The sequence below is a fragment of the Diplodia corticola genome, assembly GCF_001883845.1.
Source record: "Diplodia corticola strain CBS 112549 chromosome Unknown scaffold65, whole genome shotgun sequence".
In the NCBI taxonomy this organism is placed as follows: domain Eukaryota; kingdom Fungi; phylum Ascomycota; class Dothideomycetes; order Botryosphaeriales; family Botryosphaeriaceae; genus Diplodia; species Diplodia corticola.
The window spans coordinates 73,141-86,761 of record NW_017971544.1 but is presented as its reverse complement, the minus strand read 5'-3'; the positions used below and the strand labels follow the sequence as shown (position 1 = coordinate 86,761).

Here is a 13,621-nt window from a genome sequence, read left to right as displayed (position 1 = left end):
ATCATAGTACCTTTTATCTCCGACGATCCGGAGCATCGAGATGCAGACGAGAGCTTCCGGAAACGCACTTGTCATTCCCGGAGTCACCCACCCCTCTTTTCTTCCCGCCCTGATGACTCGCGTCGCGCGCATCCCATCATCGTCACCTCATAATCGCTCGTCTCCGATTGGGCGATAAGCACGCTCTCTTCTGTTTCGCTAGTTGGCCCTGCACCGCCTTGTTCTAACACACGACAACCCAGCCTTTCTCCATCCTGCAAGCCACAAAATAAAAAAAAGAAAGGAAAAAAAGATAGACGGCTGTGTACCGAACCATGGTAACGGGAATTCTGGCGTCCGGCGATCGCCTAACGGGGGGGTGGGTGCGGGTTCCCGCCTGCCCGGCCCGTACCAGGGGCCGTTTCGGGGATGTCCTATTTCCTCGACGTCTCATCCTTCCAAGACGTCATCGCATGGAAGGAAGCAATGCAAAAGCCGGGTGTTTCAAGTTATACATATCCGTGTTTTCCCTTGCGGGTAACTGGAAGTGAGGTTCTCGCGAGGAGATTCCGTCCGTCTACATAACCCCCATGAATGGTCCTTGCTCATCACAGACATATTCTTGCCGCTAAACGATCGTACACTTCGTCATTGTGAGGTACTCGCGGGCCGCTTCTCACGTGCGGCTTTGCACCTTCCGTTCCCAATCAGTCCCATGCGACCATCCTTCCATCCCAAAGACTTCCAGATATTCGATTCAATGAAGACGCTCCCCATCCGTCTTTTTTTTTTTGCCTTTCCTCTAACTCCAACTGTGGGATTCGTCGAATGCTTCCAGAGAAAAAAAAAGGCCGACATGTACAGGAAGACTACAGGTCGTGACGGTCCTTTACCTGGGAAATACCTGCGCAAGAGCTTCCTGGAAGACTCCAACGTTGTAGTCGATCAGAGCCTTCTTTTCTGATGGGCTGTCTTCGCCCATGAGGCAAATGAGAGCAAGATATCTGTCCTGCCGTTAGATTCAAGATGCGCCGTTTCCAGACAGCTCTGTGTCCGCCACTCACTTGTTGATTTCTCGCAGATAGAGATAGTTGTTGCCCTTCCTCTCCATGGTGATCAAGCTCTCTGCATCGTTGTTGCCTGTCTCATCCATGTCTCCGTCGGTATATCCATTCTCATCTGGACGGTCCCATCCGTAGATTTCGCTCACATCAACAACCACATCAATGTAATCCGAGCAGATCTCGTAGCTGCCGATATCTGTTGGGCTAGTGTCCGTGGCAATGTAGATCTTGCTGAGCACGTCGAACAGGTACGCCTTCTCGATGCGGCAGGTGGAACAGAGGCTATTGAGCAGAGATTCCAGCGTGGGAAGTTGGGGAATCAGCTTCTGGATGACCTTACTGAAGGCTTCGAAGATTGAGTGATCGTAGATGCTGGTTTGGTAGAAGCTGACAGGCGCGTTTTCGTAACCGGCATCCGACAGCTCGTCCTGCACCCTCTGGATGATGTCTCGGTACGTGTCGCTCTTGTAGTCCTCTGAGAGGCCGTCGACTTTGTGGACGAAAACCTCGACGTTGATGTTCGGGTACGAATGCTGCAGATTGAGAATGGTGGTGTTCAAGCGAGTGATGGCATCCAAATACTCGTCCTGCGCATCGATAACCCATATCAAGGCGCCAATCTCGTCGAAGATGTTGTCTACGTCAAAAGCAGGGTCGAAGTAGTCCAGGTGGCCCGGGAAGTCCCAGACCTGGAAGTCCATGAAGGAGCTACGTCGAATCAGCCCCGCTCCACCTCGAGTGAAGAAGTTCCGAAGCAGGGTGCGGATGACTTACTGCATTGACTCCTTCTTGATACGGGTAGTCGTTTCGAGGTAAAGCGTCTCACTCGGGGGGAGCTTATGGAAGACGACGCTAGATATCGAGGACTTGCCGCTCCTGCAACACTAGTCAATATCCTGCTCCTGCAGTACAACCCTCCTCGCCACAGCCACTACCACCACGATCCCACGTCAGAGATTACCAGGGCGCGTGACTCACCGCCTCTGACCCATCAACAGCAACCTGGGTTTGCCATCTCCGGCCTTGCTGTTCGGAAGGCGTCCGGTGTGGAAACGCGGAGCGACAGGACTCGGCGGAATCTCAGCATTCTGAAGGTCCTGGAAATAGCGCATCAAAGTTAACTTGGCTGCAGGCTTGAACCTGTCGAACGCGGCATGGTGGCTCTCTCCCATCTCCTTTCCCGGTGGCCCGTGACCCGCAGGCATGGATAGGTAAGAAGACGTCATAGGTGAGTGCTAGATGAAGCAGGTGTTGGAGTGAAGGTGAAGTGTGAGGTCGGCAAAGGGCGCCGAGTGGTTGGGGACCGGTGGGTGCGATGATGTATTTGGCCGTGGTGCTTGTGGGGTGTGGAGAGGGAGAACGTCGGTTGAATGCTCAGGCTCAGCCCTTCATCGCGATGCGGCCGACACAGGTGGCTCGGCGGTGTCTTATAGCAACACAAGAGGCGTGGTGTCCGTCCGGATGTTTGGCCGGCTGCGGCAGGCTGCAGGATCTCAGGTGGCTCCAGCGCAGGCAGACGGGTACATGAGGGCGACCAGGTCAGGGCCAGTGGTGGCGCTTGGCAGCGAAGAGGACGTCCTGGCCGTGGGATCTTACAGCAGTGGTACGCTGGGCCCCGGCGAGCAGAGGCGAAGTGAGGCGGCAGGGGTGTGATTGGGTATCATGTCTCAAGCTCGGTGGATACACGATCGTGTGGACCACGCAGCGGCCAGGACGATGCACCCGGCGCGGTGGATGAGGCAGCAGGATCACAGCGTCAAGTGCGCCCAACGAAGTGGAAGAGGGAAGCAACGGTGGGCGCGCAGCAAAAGAATACCAATCCGGGAAGGGCGGCCTTTTCGGGGAATGTCGCCAGGAGCCGGGTGTGCAACGGTAGGGCTGAGCGCGGAGCAGCGGGGGAAGCAGGGGAAGGAAGGGGCGGTGCGGCGGAGCAGGAGAAAAAGGAAAAAATGCAAAAAGGACGGCGTGCGAAGACGGAAGCGGGTGCTCACCTTCATGGCTGGCGGTATAAGAGCAGCGGCGCTCTTGCCTCACGGCTTGCTTGGTCGCGGACTGATGCCCAAAGCACAGACGTCTCCCTCGCGGCCCGTGGATGCGGCGCGCGGACTGGGGCAGGGTGGTTGGAGCAGGACTGCGGGCGCTGACGTCGGGCGAAGGCAGCTGGCAGCGGGTCGCGGCGGGCGGTGCGGAAGGTCGAAACAGCTTGGATGGGATGCGTCGCGCGCGCGAAGGCTGTCCAGCAAGGCGTCGCGGCCAGCTCACAGGCTGCGGAGCGGGCAGCTGGGCAGGGGTGCTGATAGCGCGCAGGCGGGCGCGCGAGCCTACGGGTGATCGGGGAGGGAGCGGCGATGGCGTCGGAGCTCGCGTGGGCGTGCCTGGGCCGGAGACTTGAGCCTGAGCCTGAGCCTGTGAGCCTGCTTGGCTGTCGAGGGTGCGGGAGCGGAGGATGGCGAGATGGGAGGTGTGTTTCGGCTGCGCGGGAGGCCGATCAGACGGCCAGCCGGCGCAAGGAAGGCGCTGCGTGGCAAGCGTGCGACCAGCGCCGTTCGACCTGTCCTTCGACGCTGGGCCAGAGCCTCGCACGCCTCGCCAGCCGTCAGCCGTCACCCGTCGGCCGTGAGCCGTGAGCCGTGAGCCTCGCGTCGCACTCACACACTCGCCCTTCCGCCTCTCCATCCCGCCCTAACGCAAGGAACCGCTGCGCCAGCGCGCCGCAATCCCTGCCGCGCGTGAGAGCGGTGAAAGCATAATCCCACGCCCATGTGCCCGTCCCGCCTCGCAACCATCGAGGCCAATGCCAGACGAGCCATTGTGTGTCGCAAGCTCCGCCATGCGCTCTCTGCTGTCGTCCGCCAGTCCTCACCTCCGCGCGGATGCGGCCGCCGGCCCGCCACGTTCCATCACATCCACAGGGCGCCTGATGCAGCATGACATGCCACAAGCTGCCCGCTCCGTCTGCCGGTCGACTGCTCAGCTCGCACCGTCATGTGCCTGACCATGAAACGTCATCTTGAGATTCATCCAGTCCCTGGCCAATGCCTCGTTACAGCCGCGTCCGTCCTTGCTCCCGTCCTTCCGTTCTCGGACCTTGAAACGAGACCTTCCCAAAGTCACCGGCCAGATGACAGCTCAGAAATCAGAAATCGCCCTATCAATGACCAAAAAAAAAGATCTGCACCACACCGGGTTTCGCCAGCAAGCCCTCCCTTGGAAAGCAGAAAGTAACACAATTAGGAGATGACTGAAAACCAAACCAAGTGCCCACGAGCCCCGTCCACAGCTGACCTCGAATCAGAGGTGCCTTCCCGTCGAGCCCAGATTCGCGATGAATCACCGCCGACTATCCACTGGTCACCTCAGCGCCCATCACTGCCGCACTCATCAGTCCGAGACCTCCAATGAGGGACAAACCCCATGCCAAAGCTGACGCTTCTGCGTCCTCAGCTACAGTGTCGTCACGCTCTTCTTCGTGCTCCAGGTCGGCCAATTCTGCTTCGACATTGGGAGGCGGGGCGTATGAAGCACCGTCGGCGTCGGAGTCATGAGTAGCGGATCGCCTACGCAAGCTACGCCTTGTCACTGGCGAAGGAGGCTCCTGTGTCGCAGAACTTTCCGTTTTTTTCGGTCTGCCGCGACGTCTGGCCGTCGACGAACCGGGGGACTCGGGCGGGCTTGTAGGGGTCTCTTCCTTGATAGAAGGCTTGTTCTCAATGCTCTGTCTTCTTAGCGAGGGGAGTATGCTGTTAAGCATATCCCTGACGTCAAGTCCCCGAGAAGCGGCCCAAACGCAGAGACCAAAGCCCGAAAATAGAACATCCCAGCCGATGACACCAACAATGGGATCCTCGCTGATAGCTCCTAGGATCTTTACAGACGCAGAAGCAAGCTTGGACCACAGAGGCCTGTCATAAGCGGGGTGCGTGGACCAGATGGGGTTGAAATGTCTCTGATATGAAGCACCCGAGTTCAACAGCGCTCCCCAAAAGGTGCTGCGTAGGAAATACGCGGTCGCGACGACGGAGATGACGCTAAAGACGCGTGACTCTGCATGATGTGCAGCATGCGCGTCTGTGTATTGCTGACCGAATCTTTCTGGAACAAACTGTAAATTGAGTTTAGCGATGTTTGGGCACTAACTTCGTAGGGCAACCGTATTCAAAATTTAAGATAAGGCACTCACCCTGGTCCCTGTCGCCAAAAGGAAAGCACTCAGGCGGAAGCCGTATTCTGCGACCCAACTGACATTGTTGGAAGCAAGACCAGGCAGAAGCCAGATCGAAGCAGCAGCTGCCGCGATTGGAACAAGATAGACGAGCAGGTGCGGCGCCCATCTCGAACCGCGCTGTGTCCTCGTAGCCGGTGCTTGAGTGAGCGTGAGTATCGCGAAGAACAGGCTTTGGGCCAGGCTGAGGCTTGCGAACTCTGACAGACCCCAGAGAGCAACAACTGCCCAGCCTGGAACGTCGCGTCTGCGGCCTGCAACCTGATCGTCAGCGGCGAATCTCGTGTGCATATAAGGAGTCGTCATCATGGCAACTTACCTTCAATTCCCACGAAAGTGTTGAAGGCGAGGCGAGCAACGAAAAGCTGCTGGGTCCACCAGAGCGCCCTGCTCGTGCCGAGCGCCGCCCGCTTGAAGTCATGAGGGGGATTGGTATCCTGCCACCATTTCCCAAGTTGCCAGTCCTGATCGTCCGTACCCGCGTACCAGCCGTCCCACAGAGCACCGGGCGTCTTCTCGCCCTGCTGGTCGGCCCACGCGTCGTAGGAACCCAGCAGCGCGTAAGCCCAGTGATAGACGAGTACCAGAATGCTTGCGATGGCTAGGGATCCGAAAGTGGTGAGAGTCCTCTTGCGCTGCTCCTCGCGATAACGCGTCTTCTGCGCCGGGGGCAAGGCGCGAACAGCATGGCCGATGTACCTGAGGACCGTTACCAAACAGAGATCGACGAGCACGACCGCAGCGGTGATTTGAAACAGAGGCTCGCGATTCGAGTTGAGGACATCCGCCTCCACGGGTGCCATGGCGGTAGGTGCGCGCGTCGGTCGCAATGTGGAGGGAGTCGCTACTGATGACGCAACTGGTGCCGATATATTTAGAAGTCACGTAGTGTGAGAGTCGCGAGGATGTTGAATGCGACGCGAGATATTGTATGCGCGCGCGCGAGTGTTTGGTGCCTGGAGAATGTCGCGCGTCTGCGCCCTAAGATCTTGGAAGAGGCGCGTCACAACACGGTCATGTTCGTGATGGCAGAGGCGTGTCAGGCAGGCTAGGTGGGATCTCAGTGACGGCGGAGCGCCACGCGTGACCTGACTCATGTCGCGGCTGGGGGTCCCTAGGCCCGCCATCTAACCACATCACTCTCAAAGCTCCCGCGGAGAGCACGCGCGTCCACATCTGCACCACGCCGTCGCCGCGCTCCCCGAGCGACACCACCAGCCCAACATGTTCCATCTGATGAAAGGCTTGTATCTTTACGCAACCAGCAAAGAAGGTGCTCGCGCTCCTGGCTCCGGCTGCAATGCCCCGCGATCTGCAAACTAACAGCTCTACTCCACAGAATACTCCATCCTTCTCCTCGGCCTCGACAACGCCGGCAAGACAACTCTCCTCGAACAGATAAAAGCCGTCAACTCGAACAATCCCCACCCGAAACTCAAGACCGTGCCGACCGTAGGCCAGAATGTCTCAACCATCACCCTGCCGGATATGTACCTCAAGATCTGGGATGTCGGCGGCCAGCACTCGCTGCGCGGCCTTTGGCAGAGCTATTACGCCTCGTGCCATGCAATTGTCTTCGTGATCGATAGCACGGATATCGGCGACGCCGATCTCGAGAACCTGGTGGATGGCAGGGAAGACGACACAGACGGTCGCTTGCAGGAGTGTCGCTTGGTGCTCGAAGATGTGCTGCAGCACGAAGAAACGGAGGGCGTCCCGTTGCTGGTGCTGGCAAATAAGCAGGATCGCGAGGACTGCGTGGAGACGGTAAAAATCAAGGAGGGCTTGGTGCGCAAGGTTTTTGAGGGCGGCAAGGGAGGGAGCATCAGGGACAGCCGTGTTCTGCCTTGCAGTGCATTGACAGGGTCTGGTGTTAAAGAGGCGGTCGACTGGCTGTGTAGTAGGGTAAAATGGAACAAGGAAGGAAGACCACCTGTCATGCGGTGATGGCAATTTACCCATGGCGGGATTGATGGCGGAATACCTGCGGACCATGGACTCTCAGGCAGACCCTGGGTATGCCAGGTTGGCTTCGCTTTTTTTCTTTCTTTGCATTGGTGGCGTTCGGAAGAAGGTAAGGAGTCTTGTAGCCAGTGTGAAAAGCTGACAGGTGCGGATAGCGATAGATGGCGTTCTGGGAGTGATTTGGACATGGGTCAAGAGCGTGGTTTAGATACCCCAATACCACCTCAGCAAGTCCTACACAAGTCCAATTTCTTCGAACCTAACCCTTTTACTATTCAGGAGCAACCTGGATCGGCCCCATGAAACATGAGATGTATGCTGTAATCTTATCGGGCAGCCAACGAAGATTGCGATCTGACCAAGCCGCATAGCATATAGAGCTGTTTTGCTAGAACTTAGTAGCGCCACAAACGCGAGTCAGCGCGGCGCTCTGCCTTCGACTTCTGGCTACGCTGCTCTTGCATGCGCCACTCCTTAGCACTTCGCAGCTTCCGTTTTCTGCGGCATCAGCATCGACGTTGCCCGTACTGCCGGCGAACTTGTCACCGCCAAACCTGGAATAACCAAACTTGGCACCATAAAATAGAACTTGGCACCATTGCGAATATAAATTCGCAGCCGCTTCACTTCCAGCTGTCACCGCGCATGCGAGAGCACACAATTCTTCGCAACTACAACAATAGCTGTCCGCGATATTTTCCACCAAATTTACTAGGACTCTAGTAGCGTTAACTTCTCACTTTCACGCTCACACTTTGCTGTTGCGCACTCACTCGCATCCACCGTAACTACTCTCTTCTCTTGGTTACTTGCGTCTTTCACAAGGCAAAAGGTCACAATGACTCGGCCCCCAAATCCTCCGCCGGTCCCCTACGAGCGCACCATAAACGCAGCCTGGACTCGCAGCATGTACGCCGAGACAGCGAAGGAAATGCGCAGCTTCCAACCCGAAGTCCCGGATCCATGGACTATGCCCAAAAGCCTCGGTCCTGCTGAGATCGCGTATTATGGCCGCCTTTCTAAGCGTAGCACGTCGTCGCGGGTCCGGAACGCCGATAGCGACCTCACCATACTCGAGCAGAGAGGCAGAGAGGGCATCATACAGGAGTGTGAGAAAGGAGAGCTGGTGGAAGATCTTCAGAAGGAGAAGCACATGCGAAAGGGAAAAGATAAGGATATGGCGGTGACTATCCTGCGCCCTAACCCCATTAGCCGGGCGAATGAGGAAAACGAGCAGATCGTGGTGGGTCGAGAGGATGAGCGCTTCGCCATTGACTCTCGTGGACGTCGCGTCAACGTCGGTGATTGTGATGAGCGGACGAAGGAAGAGAAGGATTTGGACAAGTTGTGCGATTGGACCGAATCAAAAATCTACTCGGCGCGCACTCCAGCAAGCCGAAACCCACAGGAGTAGAGCATGGCTCGAGACTTCTGTCGAGCGTGCAGGATAAAATCCTTCCCGGACATAGTACGCGGGGAATAATAAACACCAATCAGAGAGCTGCGCCTCTGGATATCCCCGGCTTCTGTGAAGGCGTCCGCAGAGGCCATGAACGAAGGGGCCCGAACGTCGACGGCCAGCTCCGAGGAGAAACCTGAAGGAGCTGGAGCGAAACTTACCCCCACGGTGACAAACACAGGCCCCACAGTCGCAGGATAATCCAAGGATGCTACGCTTAGTTATGTGGGGGATTTGGTTCTCGAGGCATGAAATGCGTCAACGAGTAGACCACTGATGCAGACATTGGATGATGCAATAATGGCCGAGAGGCAGCATTGCCATGGCGTCTGAAAACAGCGATGCGAACTCTATAGGCTAATTGCCCCTTGCTCCCTCCATCAGCCACGTACGCCAACAAGCCATTGCTTATTTCCACGGGGTCGTCAGCCATGTCGTTGAAACAAGTCGGGGTCGGAAAGCATTGCCCGTGTGGCCGCGTTGGCCGTCGACTGTCACAGCCAGAAGCGCCGTCGAAAGAAGTTCAGGTGGCGCCCTTAGGTCCGGTGAAATTACCGCCGCGGCTGCTGAAAACGGGTAATTGAGTGGTGCTACTACTATTGTACGTGCTCATGGATCAATCGGGTAATTGGCTCACGCTGGGGGCCGGGCTAGCTGGTAGGCAGGCACCAACCAACCAGAGCGGAGGGGTACAGGCTTATTCACAGCCATCGAAGAATCCGAAAGATGCCCCTTTACGTAGAGTTCTAGAGCGCGCGTTGGAATAGACAGCGGGCTGATGATTTGCAGTGCGCCGTAGATCAAGCACGGCGAGTCGTATTGCGGAGATGCACGAATCGCTACCCGGGACTGACGGTAGGGCTGCTTCTAGGCCAGGGACGCGGCGGGCGGGCTTGCGGGCTTGCGGGCTTGCGGGCGCCGGGGATGGCACGGGTTTGGCGCGGGTCGACGCGGAAGTCATGAGCGGCTCCGCCCCTCGCAGATTCTGCGGTGTTCCGGCCGACGGCGGTGTCGACGCTGAAGCTCGTCGCTCGTGGTGCTCGCCGCCTGGCCGTTCCACGTGGCAGTGGATCGCAGCTCGCCGGGCCGAGGCAGCCGCGAAGCACGCCCCCGGCTGCGCAAGACAGGCAGCGGCCGTGAAGAAGGCTGCGAGCACGACGCTGCAGGGAAGAGCCGGAGCCGCGTCGGCGGCCGCCGGCAGCGCGGGCGTCCGGCAGCGGTTCTGTGCTTCTCTTCGCAATGTACCGAGAGCTCTAGCGTAACGGCGCTTCGGCTCTCGCCGCGGCGTGGCGGGCGGTGCTCTGGCGTCTGGCGGCCATGGGCCGACTGCAGGCAGCCAGAGCGCAAACGGGTTGGGCGCGACAAGCAGCCCTTCCTCTTGCGACGAGCGCGGCTCCCAAAGTGGTCCTAGACCCCTGGGCCGCCGCCCCTGGGGCATGGGTGTGGCGGCGCCTTCGAAACTCGACGGCGGCGATCTGCATCCAATCGGCACCCTGCGCCTGTCGCCGCCGCTGCTGGCAGCAGAGAGCTCCCACCTTCCAGCCGCGGTCCCGCAACCCAGCACGCCAGCAGCCAGCGAGACGGGCCCGCACGACGCAGCCTGGGGCGTTCGCTGCAGGGCGATGGCGCAACCCGCGCAGGCTGGCCCGGCGCAGCATGGAACAGCTGGTCGATCTTCATCCTCCGTGGTGCGTCCGAACGCCGCCGGCCTGGGTTGCCGTTCTGGGTCTGGCCTGTACAAGTGCTCTCTCCACCAGGACGTAAACCTGCGCTCCACTGTGCTTCACCAGGCGGCGCGTCCCATTTGCCCATCCCTGCCTCCTGATGACTGATCGATATCTACCTACCCTCCGCCGCCTTGACCCTGCAGATGAAGCTGGCGGTCGACCGCGCTGTCGCCCGAACATCCCTCCGCCCAACAGCTCCCACGGCCGCCCCCTTCACGACCGATGGAGGACCGAAGCGGGCAGGTCCTGGCCGTCAACGTCGCCTTCTTCAGCCTGACATGGATTTTCATGCTGCTGCGCGTCTATACACGCGCCTATCTGCTCAAGTCCTTCGGTTCGGACGACTGGTCCATGGTCGGCGCATTGCTGCTCTTCACCGGCTACCTGATCTGCCAGCTGGGCGGCGTCGCCTATGGTACTGGCCGCCGCGACGTGGACATCGCACCGGTCGACCGGATGAGGGCTCTGAGGTCCGTTGCCCATTGCCGCCACCCGCACCTCTACTAACTCTGTAGCCAGGTACTGGTGGTTCTGTGAACTGTTCTACTCCTCTGCCACGTGCACGTTGAAGTGTTCGGTCGTAAGCTCACCCACACGCAAAACTACTGAGCCCACACACAACACCAAAATGCCGGATTCTAACCACCTTCGCTTAACTTGCAGGGTCTCTTCCTTCTCCGCATCGCCGTCAAGAGAGGCCACACTCTTACCATATACATCATGAACGCCGCCAACATCGTCTTGAGTGTTGCCTACTTCTTCGTCTTCATCTTCCAATGCAATCCCGTCTCCTCGTTCTGGACCATTAAGCCGAACAACGAGCACTGTCTCTCCATCCATGCCATTGAGGGCATCTCCTACGGTGCAGCAACCCTCGGCTCACTGTCCGACTGGATCTTCGGTCAGTTCACAGACCAACGCGGACTGCGTGCTTCTCCGGACTGACGTTCCCCTCTGCATGCAGGAGTTCTTCCTGGCTTCATCGTCTATGACCTCCAGATGAACAAGAGAACCAAGCTGGTCGTCGTCGGCATTCTCGCCTTTGCAGCTATCGGCAGCACAGCGACTCTCATCCGCATGCCATATATCAAGGGCTTCAGCGCCACCCACGATTTCCTCTGTATGTACACTCTCACCACCTTACATCATACAGCTCCACTCCCCGCCATTCTCCACAAAGCCACTAGAGTCTGTTCCCACTGACCGCCGGGACCCTCTCTTCTCCACAGATGAATCGACCGACATCGCCATCTGGTCTACCATCGAGCCGGGCATCGGCATGATCGCCGCGTGCATCGCAACGCTGCGACCGCTACTCCAGCACGTACTGCACCGCAGCGGCCTCTCGACACCGGACAAAGCAACCAACTACGCCAGCTACGGCAACGGGCCGAGCACCCACCGATCGGGAGCGGGCTACGAGCGCTCCAACTCCTACTCGCACCACATGGACACGCTACGGCCGGACACTATCACAGGGGGCACGGCAACGGTAATCGTCACGGGTGGCGAGGCGACAAACAAAACCTGGCACGACGACAGCGACAAGGGGAGCGACGAGCACATCATTACCCATTCGTCCAGCGACATCCACATCAGCAAGAGTGTGCAGGTGACGCATGCCACCGAGCCTGCCGACCCGAGTCCGACCCCGTACGGCACTTACGCCCACCAGAACCGGCATCATAATACGAACTCGAGATCGCATGGGCGGAAGCCGTCGAAGATAGACGAGAGGAGCTTGACCGGACGCAACTCGGACGATAGCTTGGTTTGAACGCGAATTACGGCCTTTTGGAAGAGAAACGAGCAAAAGAGAAACATCTCATTTTCTGGGAAAAGAGATGCTGGAGTCGCGGTGCTTCAGGGCGTGATCCATTTTTGGCAAGAGAAATGAAACAGGAAACAAGCGGTGGGATTTTGCGACCTTTTTTTTTTTTTTTTAGAGCTTTTGCGGTTTGTTATACCAACGGCCATGGAAAGCAGGCCAAAAGTGCTTCCCTGCCTTTTCCTTCTTATCGACGTTTTCTTTTCCTTTGTTTTACTAACACGCACGATACGCCAACAACTACTACATATACTCCATATACTAATACCAGAGGCCATGCACTCTCTACGTGCATCGGTCGAAACGCCCAAAACTTCAACCTCCTAATTTCTGGCACACTACTGTAAGTGCGATAGAGGCACTGATAATGAAGCCAAAATTCTGTCCAGCCAAAGAGCGTGGAGACATATCGATCATCGTAATCAAAAGGGGAAAGAAATAAGTTCGGCGACCGGATTCGTCATCACGCAGGCCGCCAACTTCCACTCATGGCACGCCCTAAACAGCTGTCGTCGGATTATGTGGGTAGAGACCACACCGCCATCACCATCAAGCCATCCTTCAAGGGGGGACGGGAGGGGGAGGAACGAAAGAGCGTGTCGGTATAGGTTCCCCTGCGGACCCCCACCCCATTTTTCCCCTACCGCTTCCTTGCATTGAGTGGAGATCAGACGCCGCGTTTGCACCGAGCGAACGGGTTTGGCATTTTTTTTTCCCTGCGCCCTTCCATCCCGCTGTCCCGTCGGGCATGTTCCGAAAGAAAGCCCGCGGGTTTTTGTGTGGGGAACGGGGAACCTTCGGACAAAAAAAATAAGAGAGGAGATTGTGAAAATCAAAAAGGGCCTGGGGATTTTCGCGTGCGGTCGACGGTCCGTCGACGTCATCACGTGGCCCGGCGGAGCGGGAGATTTTCCATTTTTATCTCGTCCCAGGGGAGAGTAGTACCTAGAAGAAAGTCAGAATTTCTCTTCTCGGTTAGCGCTTGGCGCTTATCAGAATGTTAGGGTTGGCCTTGTATAGTCGAGGGCTGTTATATGGCATGTGAGCGGCGGCAGTGACGCGGAGCTGCATATTGGTTCTGCATGGGAAGCAGGGATGGCTGCCTGAAGTCGTCGCACCCGGTATGGATATGCCTATAGTTCACATGCCGTCAGGTAACTGAGTAAGTAGTACCACTTGTGCAACAGTGACAGACCACTTTAACTACCGCTAGAGTTGGGCTCGACCGGTCTGAGCGCGACGAAGTACGTTTCATATATTGCAACAATACCTGAAGCGAACCGACCGCGCAAGTGCATTGCGTTAATCTCCTGTCCATCTCCTCCACGACTTTTCATCCCCCCTTTGCTCTCGTCACAGGCCGGACGATTTCCCGCG

The 13,621-nt window shown here is 57.6% G+C and overlaps 5 protein-coding genes across 5 annotated transcripts; 3 read left to right on the top strand and 2 right to left on the bottom strand.

The window, feature by feature from the left end:
• Positions 1 to 868: 868 nt before the first annotated feature.
• Positions 869 to 2,269, bottom strand: BKCO1_6500028 (gtr1 g domain containing protein; the record flags this gene model as incomplete). Its single annotated transcript, XM_020278230.1, has 4 exons — positions 869 to 983; positions 1,044 to 1,751; positions 1,818 to 1,919; positions 2,022 to 2,269. 4 exons carry the CDS (start codon positions 2,267 to 2,269, stop codon positions 869 to 871), a joined length of 1,173 nt encoding a protein of 390 aa, XP_020126435.1.
• A 2,114-nt stretch (positions 2,270 to 4,383) lies between these two features.
• Positions 4,384 to 6,068, bottom strand: BKCO1_6500027 (tetratricopeptide repeat protein 1 protein; the record flags this gene model as incomplete). The annotated part of the gene is made up of 3 exons (XM_020278229.1): positions 4,384 to 5,145; positions 5,224 to 5,519; positions 5,585 to 6,068. 3 exons carry the CDS (start codon positions 6,066 to 6,068, stop codon positions 4,384 to 4,386), a joined length of 1,542 nt encoding a protein of 513 aa, XP_020126430.1.
• A 421-nt stretch (positions 6,069 to 6,489) lies between these two features.
• BKCO1_6500026 (adp-ribosylation factor family protein) lies at positions 6,490 to 7,212 on the top strand (the record flags this gene model as incomplete). Its single annotated transcript, XM_020278228.1, has 2 exons — positions 6,490 to 6,538; positions 6,605 to 7,212. The coding sequence occupies 2 exons, from the start codon at positions 6,490 to 6,492 to the stop codon at positions 7,210 to 7,212; spliced, it is 657 nt and encodes a 218-aa protein (XP_020126429.1).
• An 856-nt stretch (positions 7,213 to 8,068) lies between these two features.
• Positions 8,069 to 8,644, top strand: BKCO1_6500025 (uncharacterized protein; the record flags this gene model as incomplete). The annotated part of the gene is made up of 1 exon (XM_020278227.1): positions 8,069 to 8,644. One exon carries the CDS (start codon positions 8,069 to 8,071, stop codon positions 8,642 to 8,644), a length of 576 nt encoding a protein of 191 aa, XP_020126428.1.
• A 1,994-nt stretch (positions 8,645 to 10,638) lies between these two features.
• On the top strand, positions 10,639 to 12,193 carry BKCO1_6500024 (uncharacterized protein; the record flags this gene model as incomplete). The annotated part of the gene is made up of 5 exons (XM_020278226.1): positions 10,639 to 10,886; positions 10,936 to 10,996; positions 11,080 to 11,317; positions 11,381 to 11,536; positions 11,646 to 12,193. 5 exons carry the CDS (start codon positions 10,639 to 10,641, stop codon positions 12,191 to 12,193), a joined length of 1,251 nt encoding a protein of 416 aa, XP_020126427.1.
• Positions 12,194 to 13,621: the final 1,428 nt, after the last annotated feature.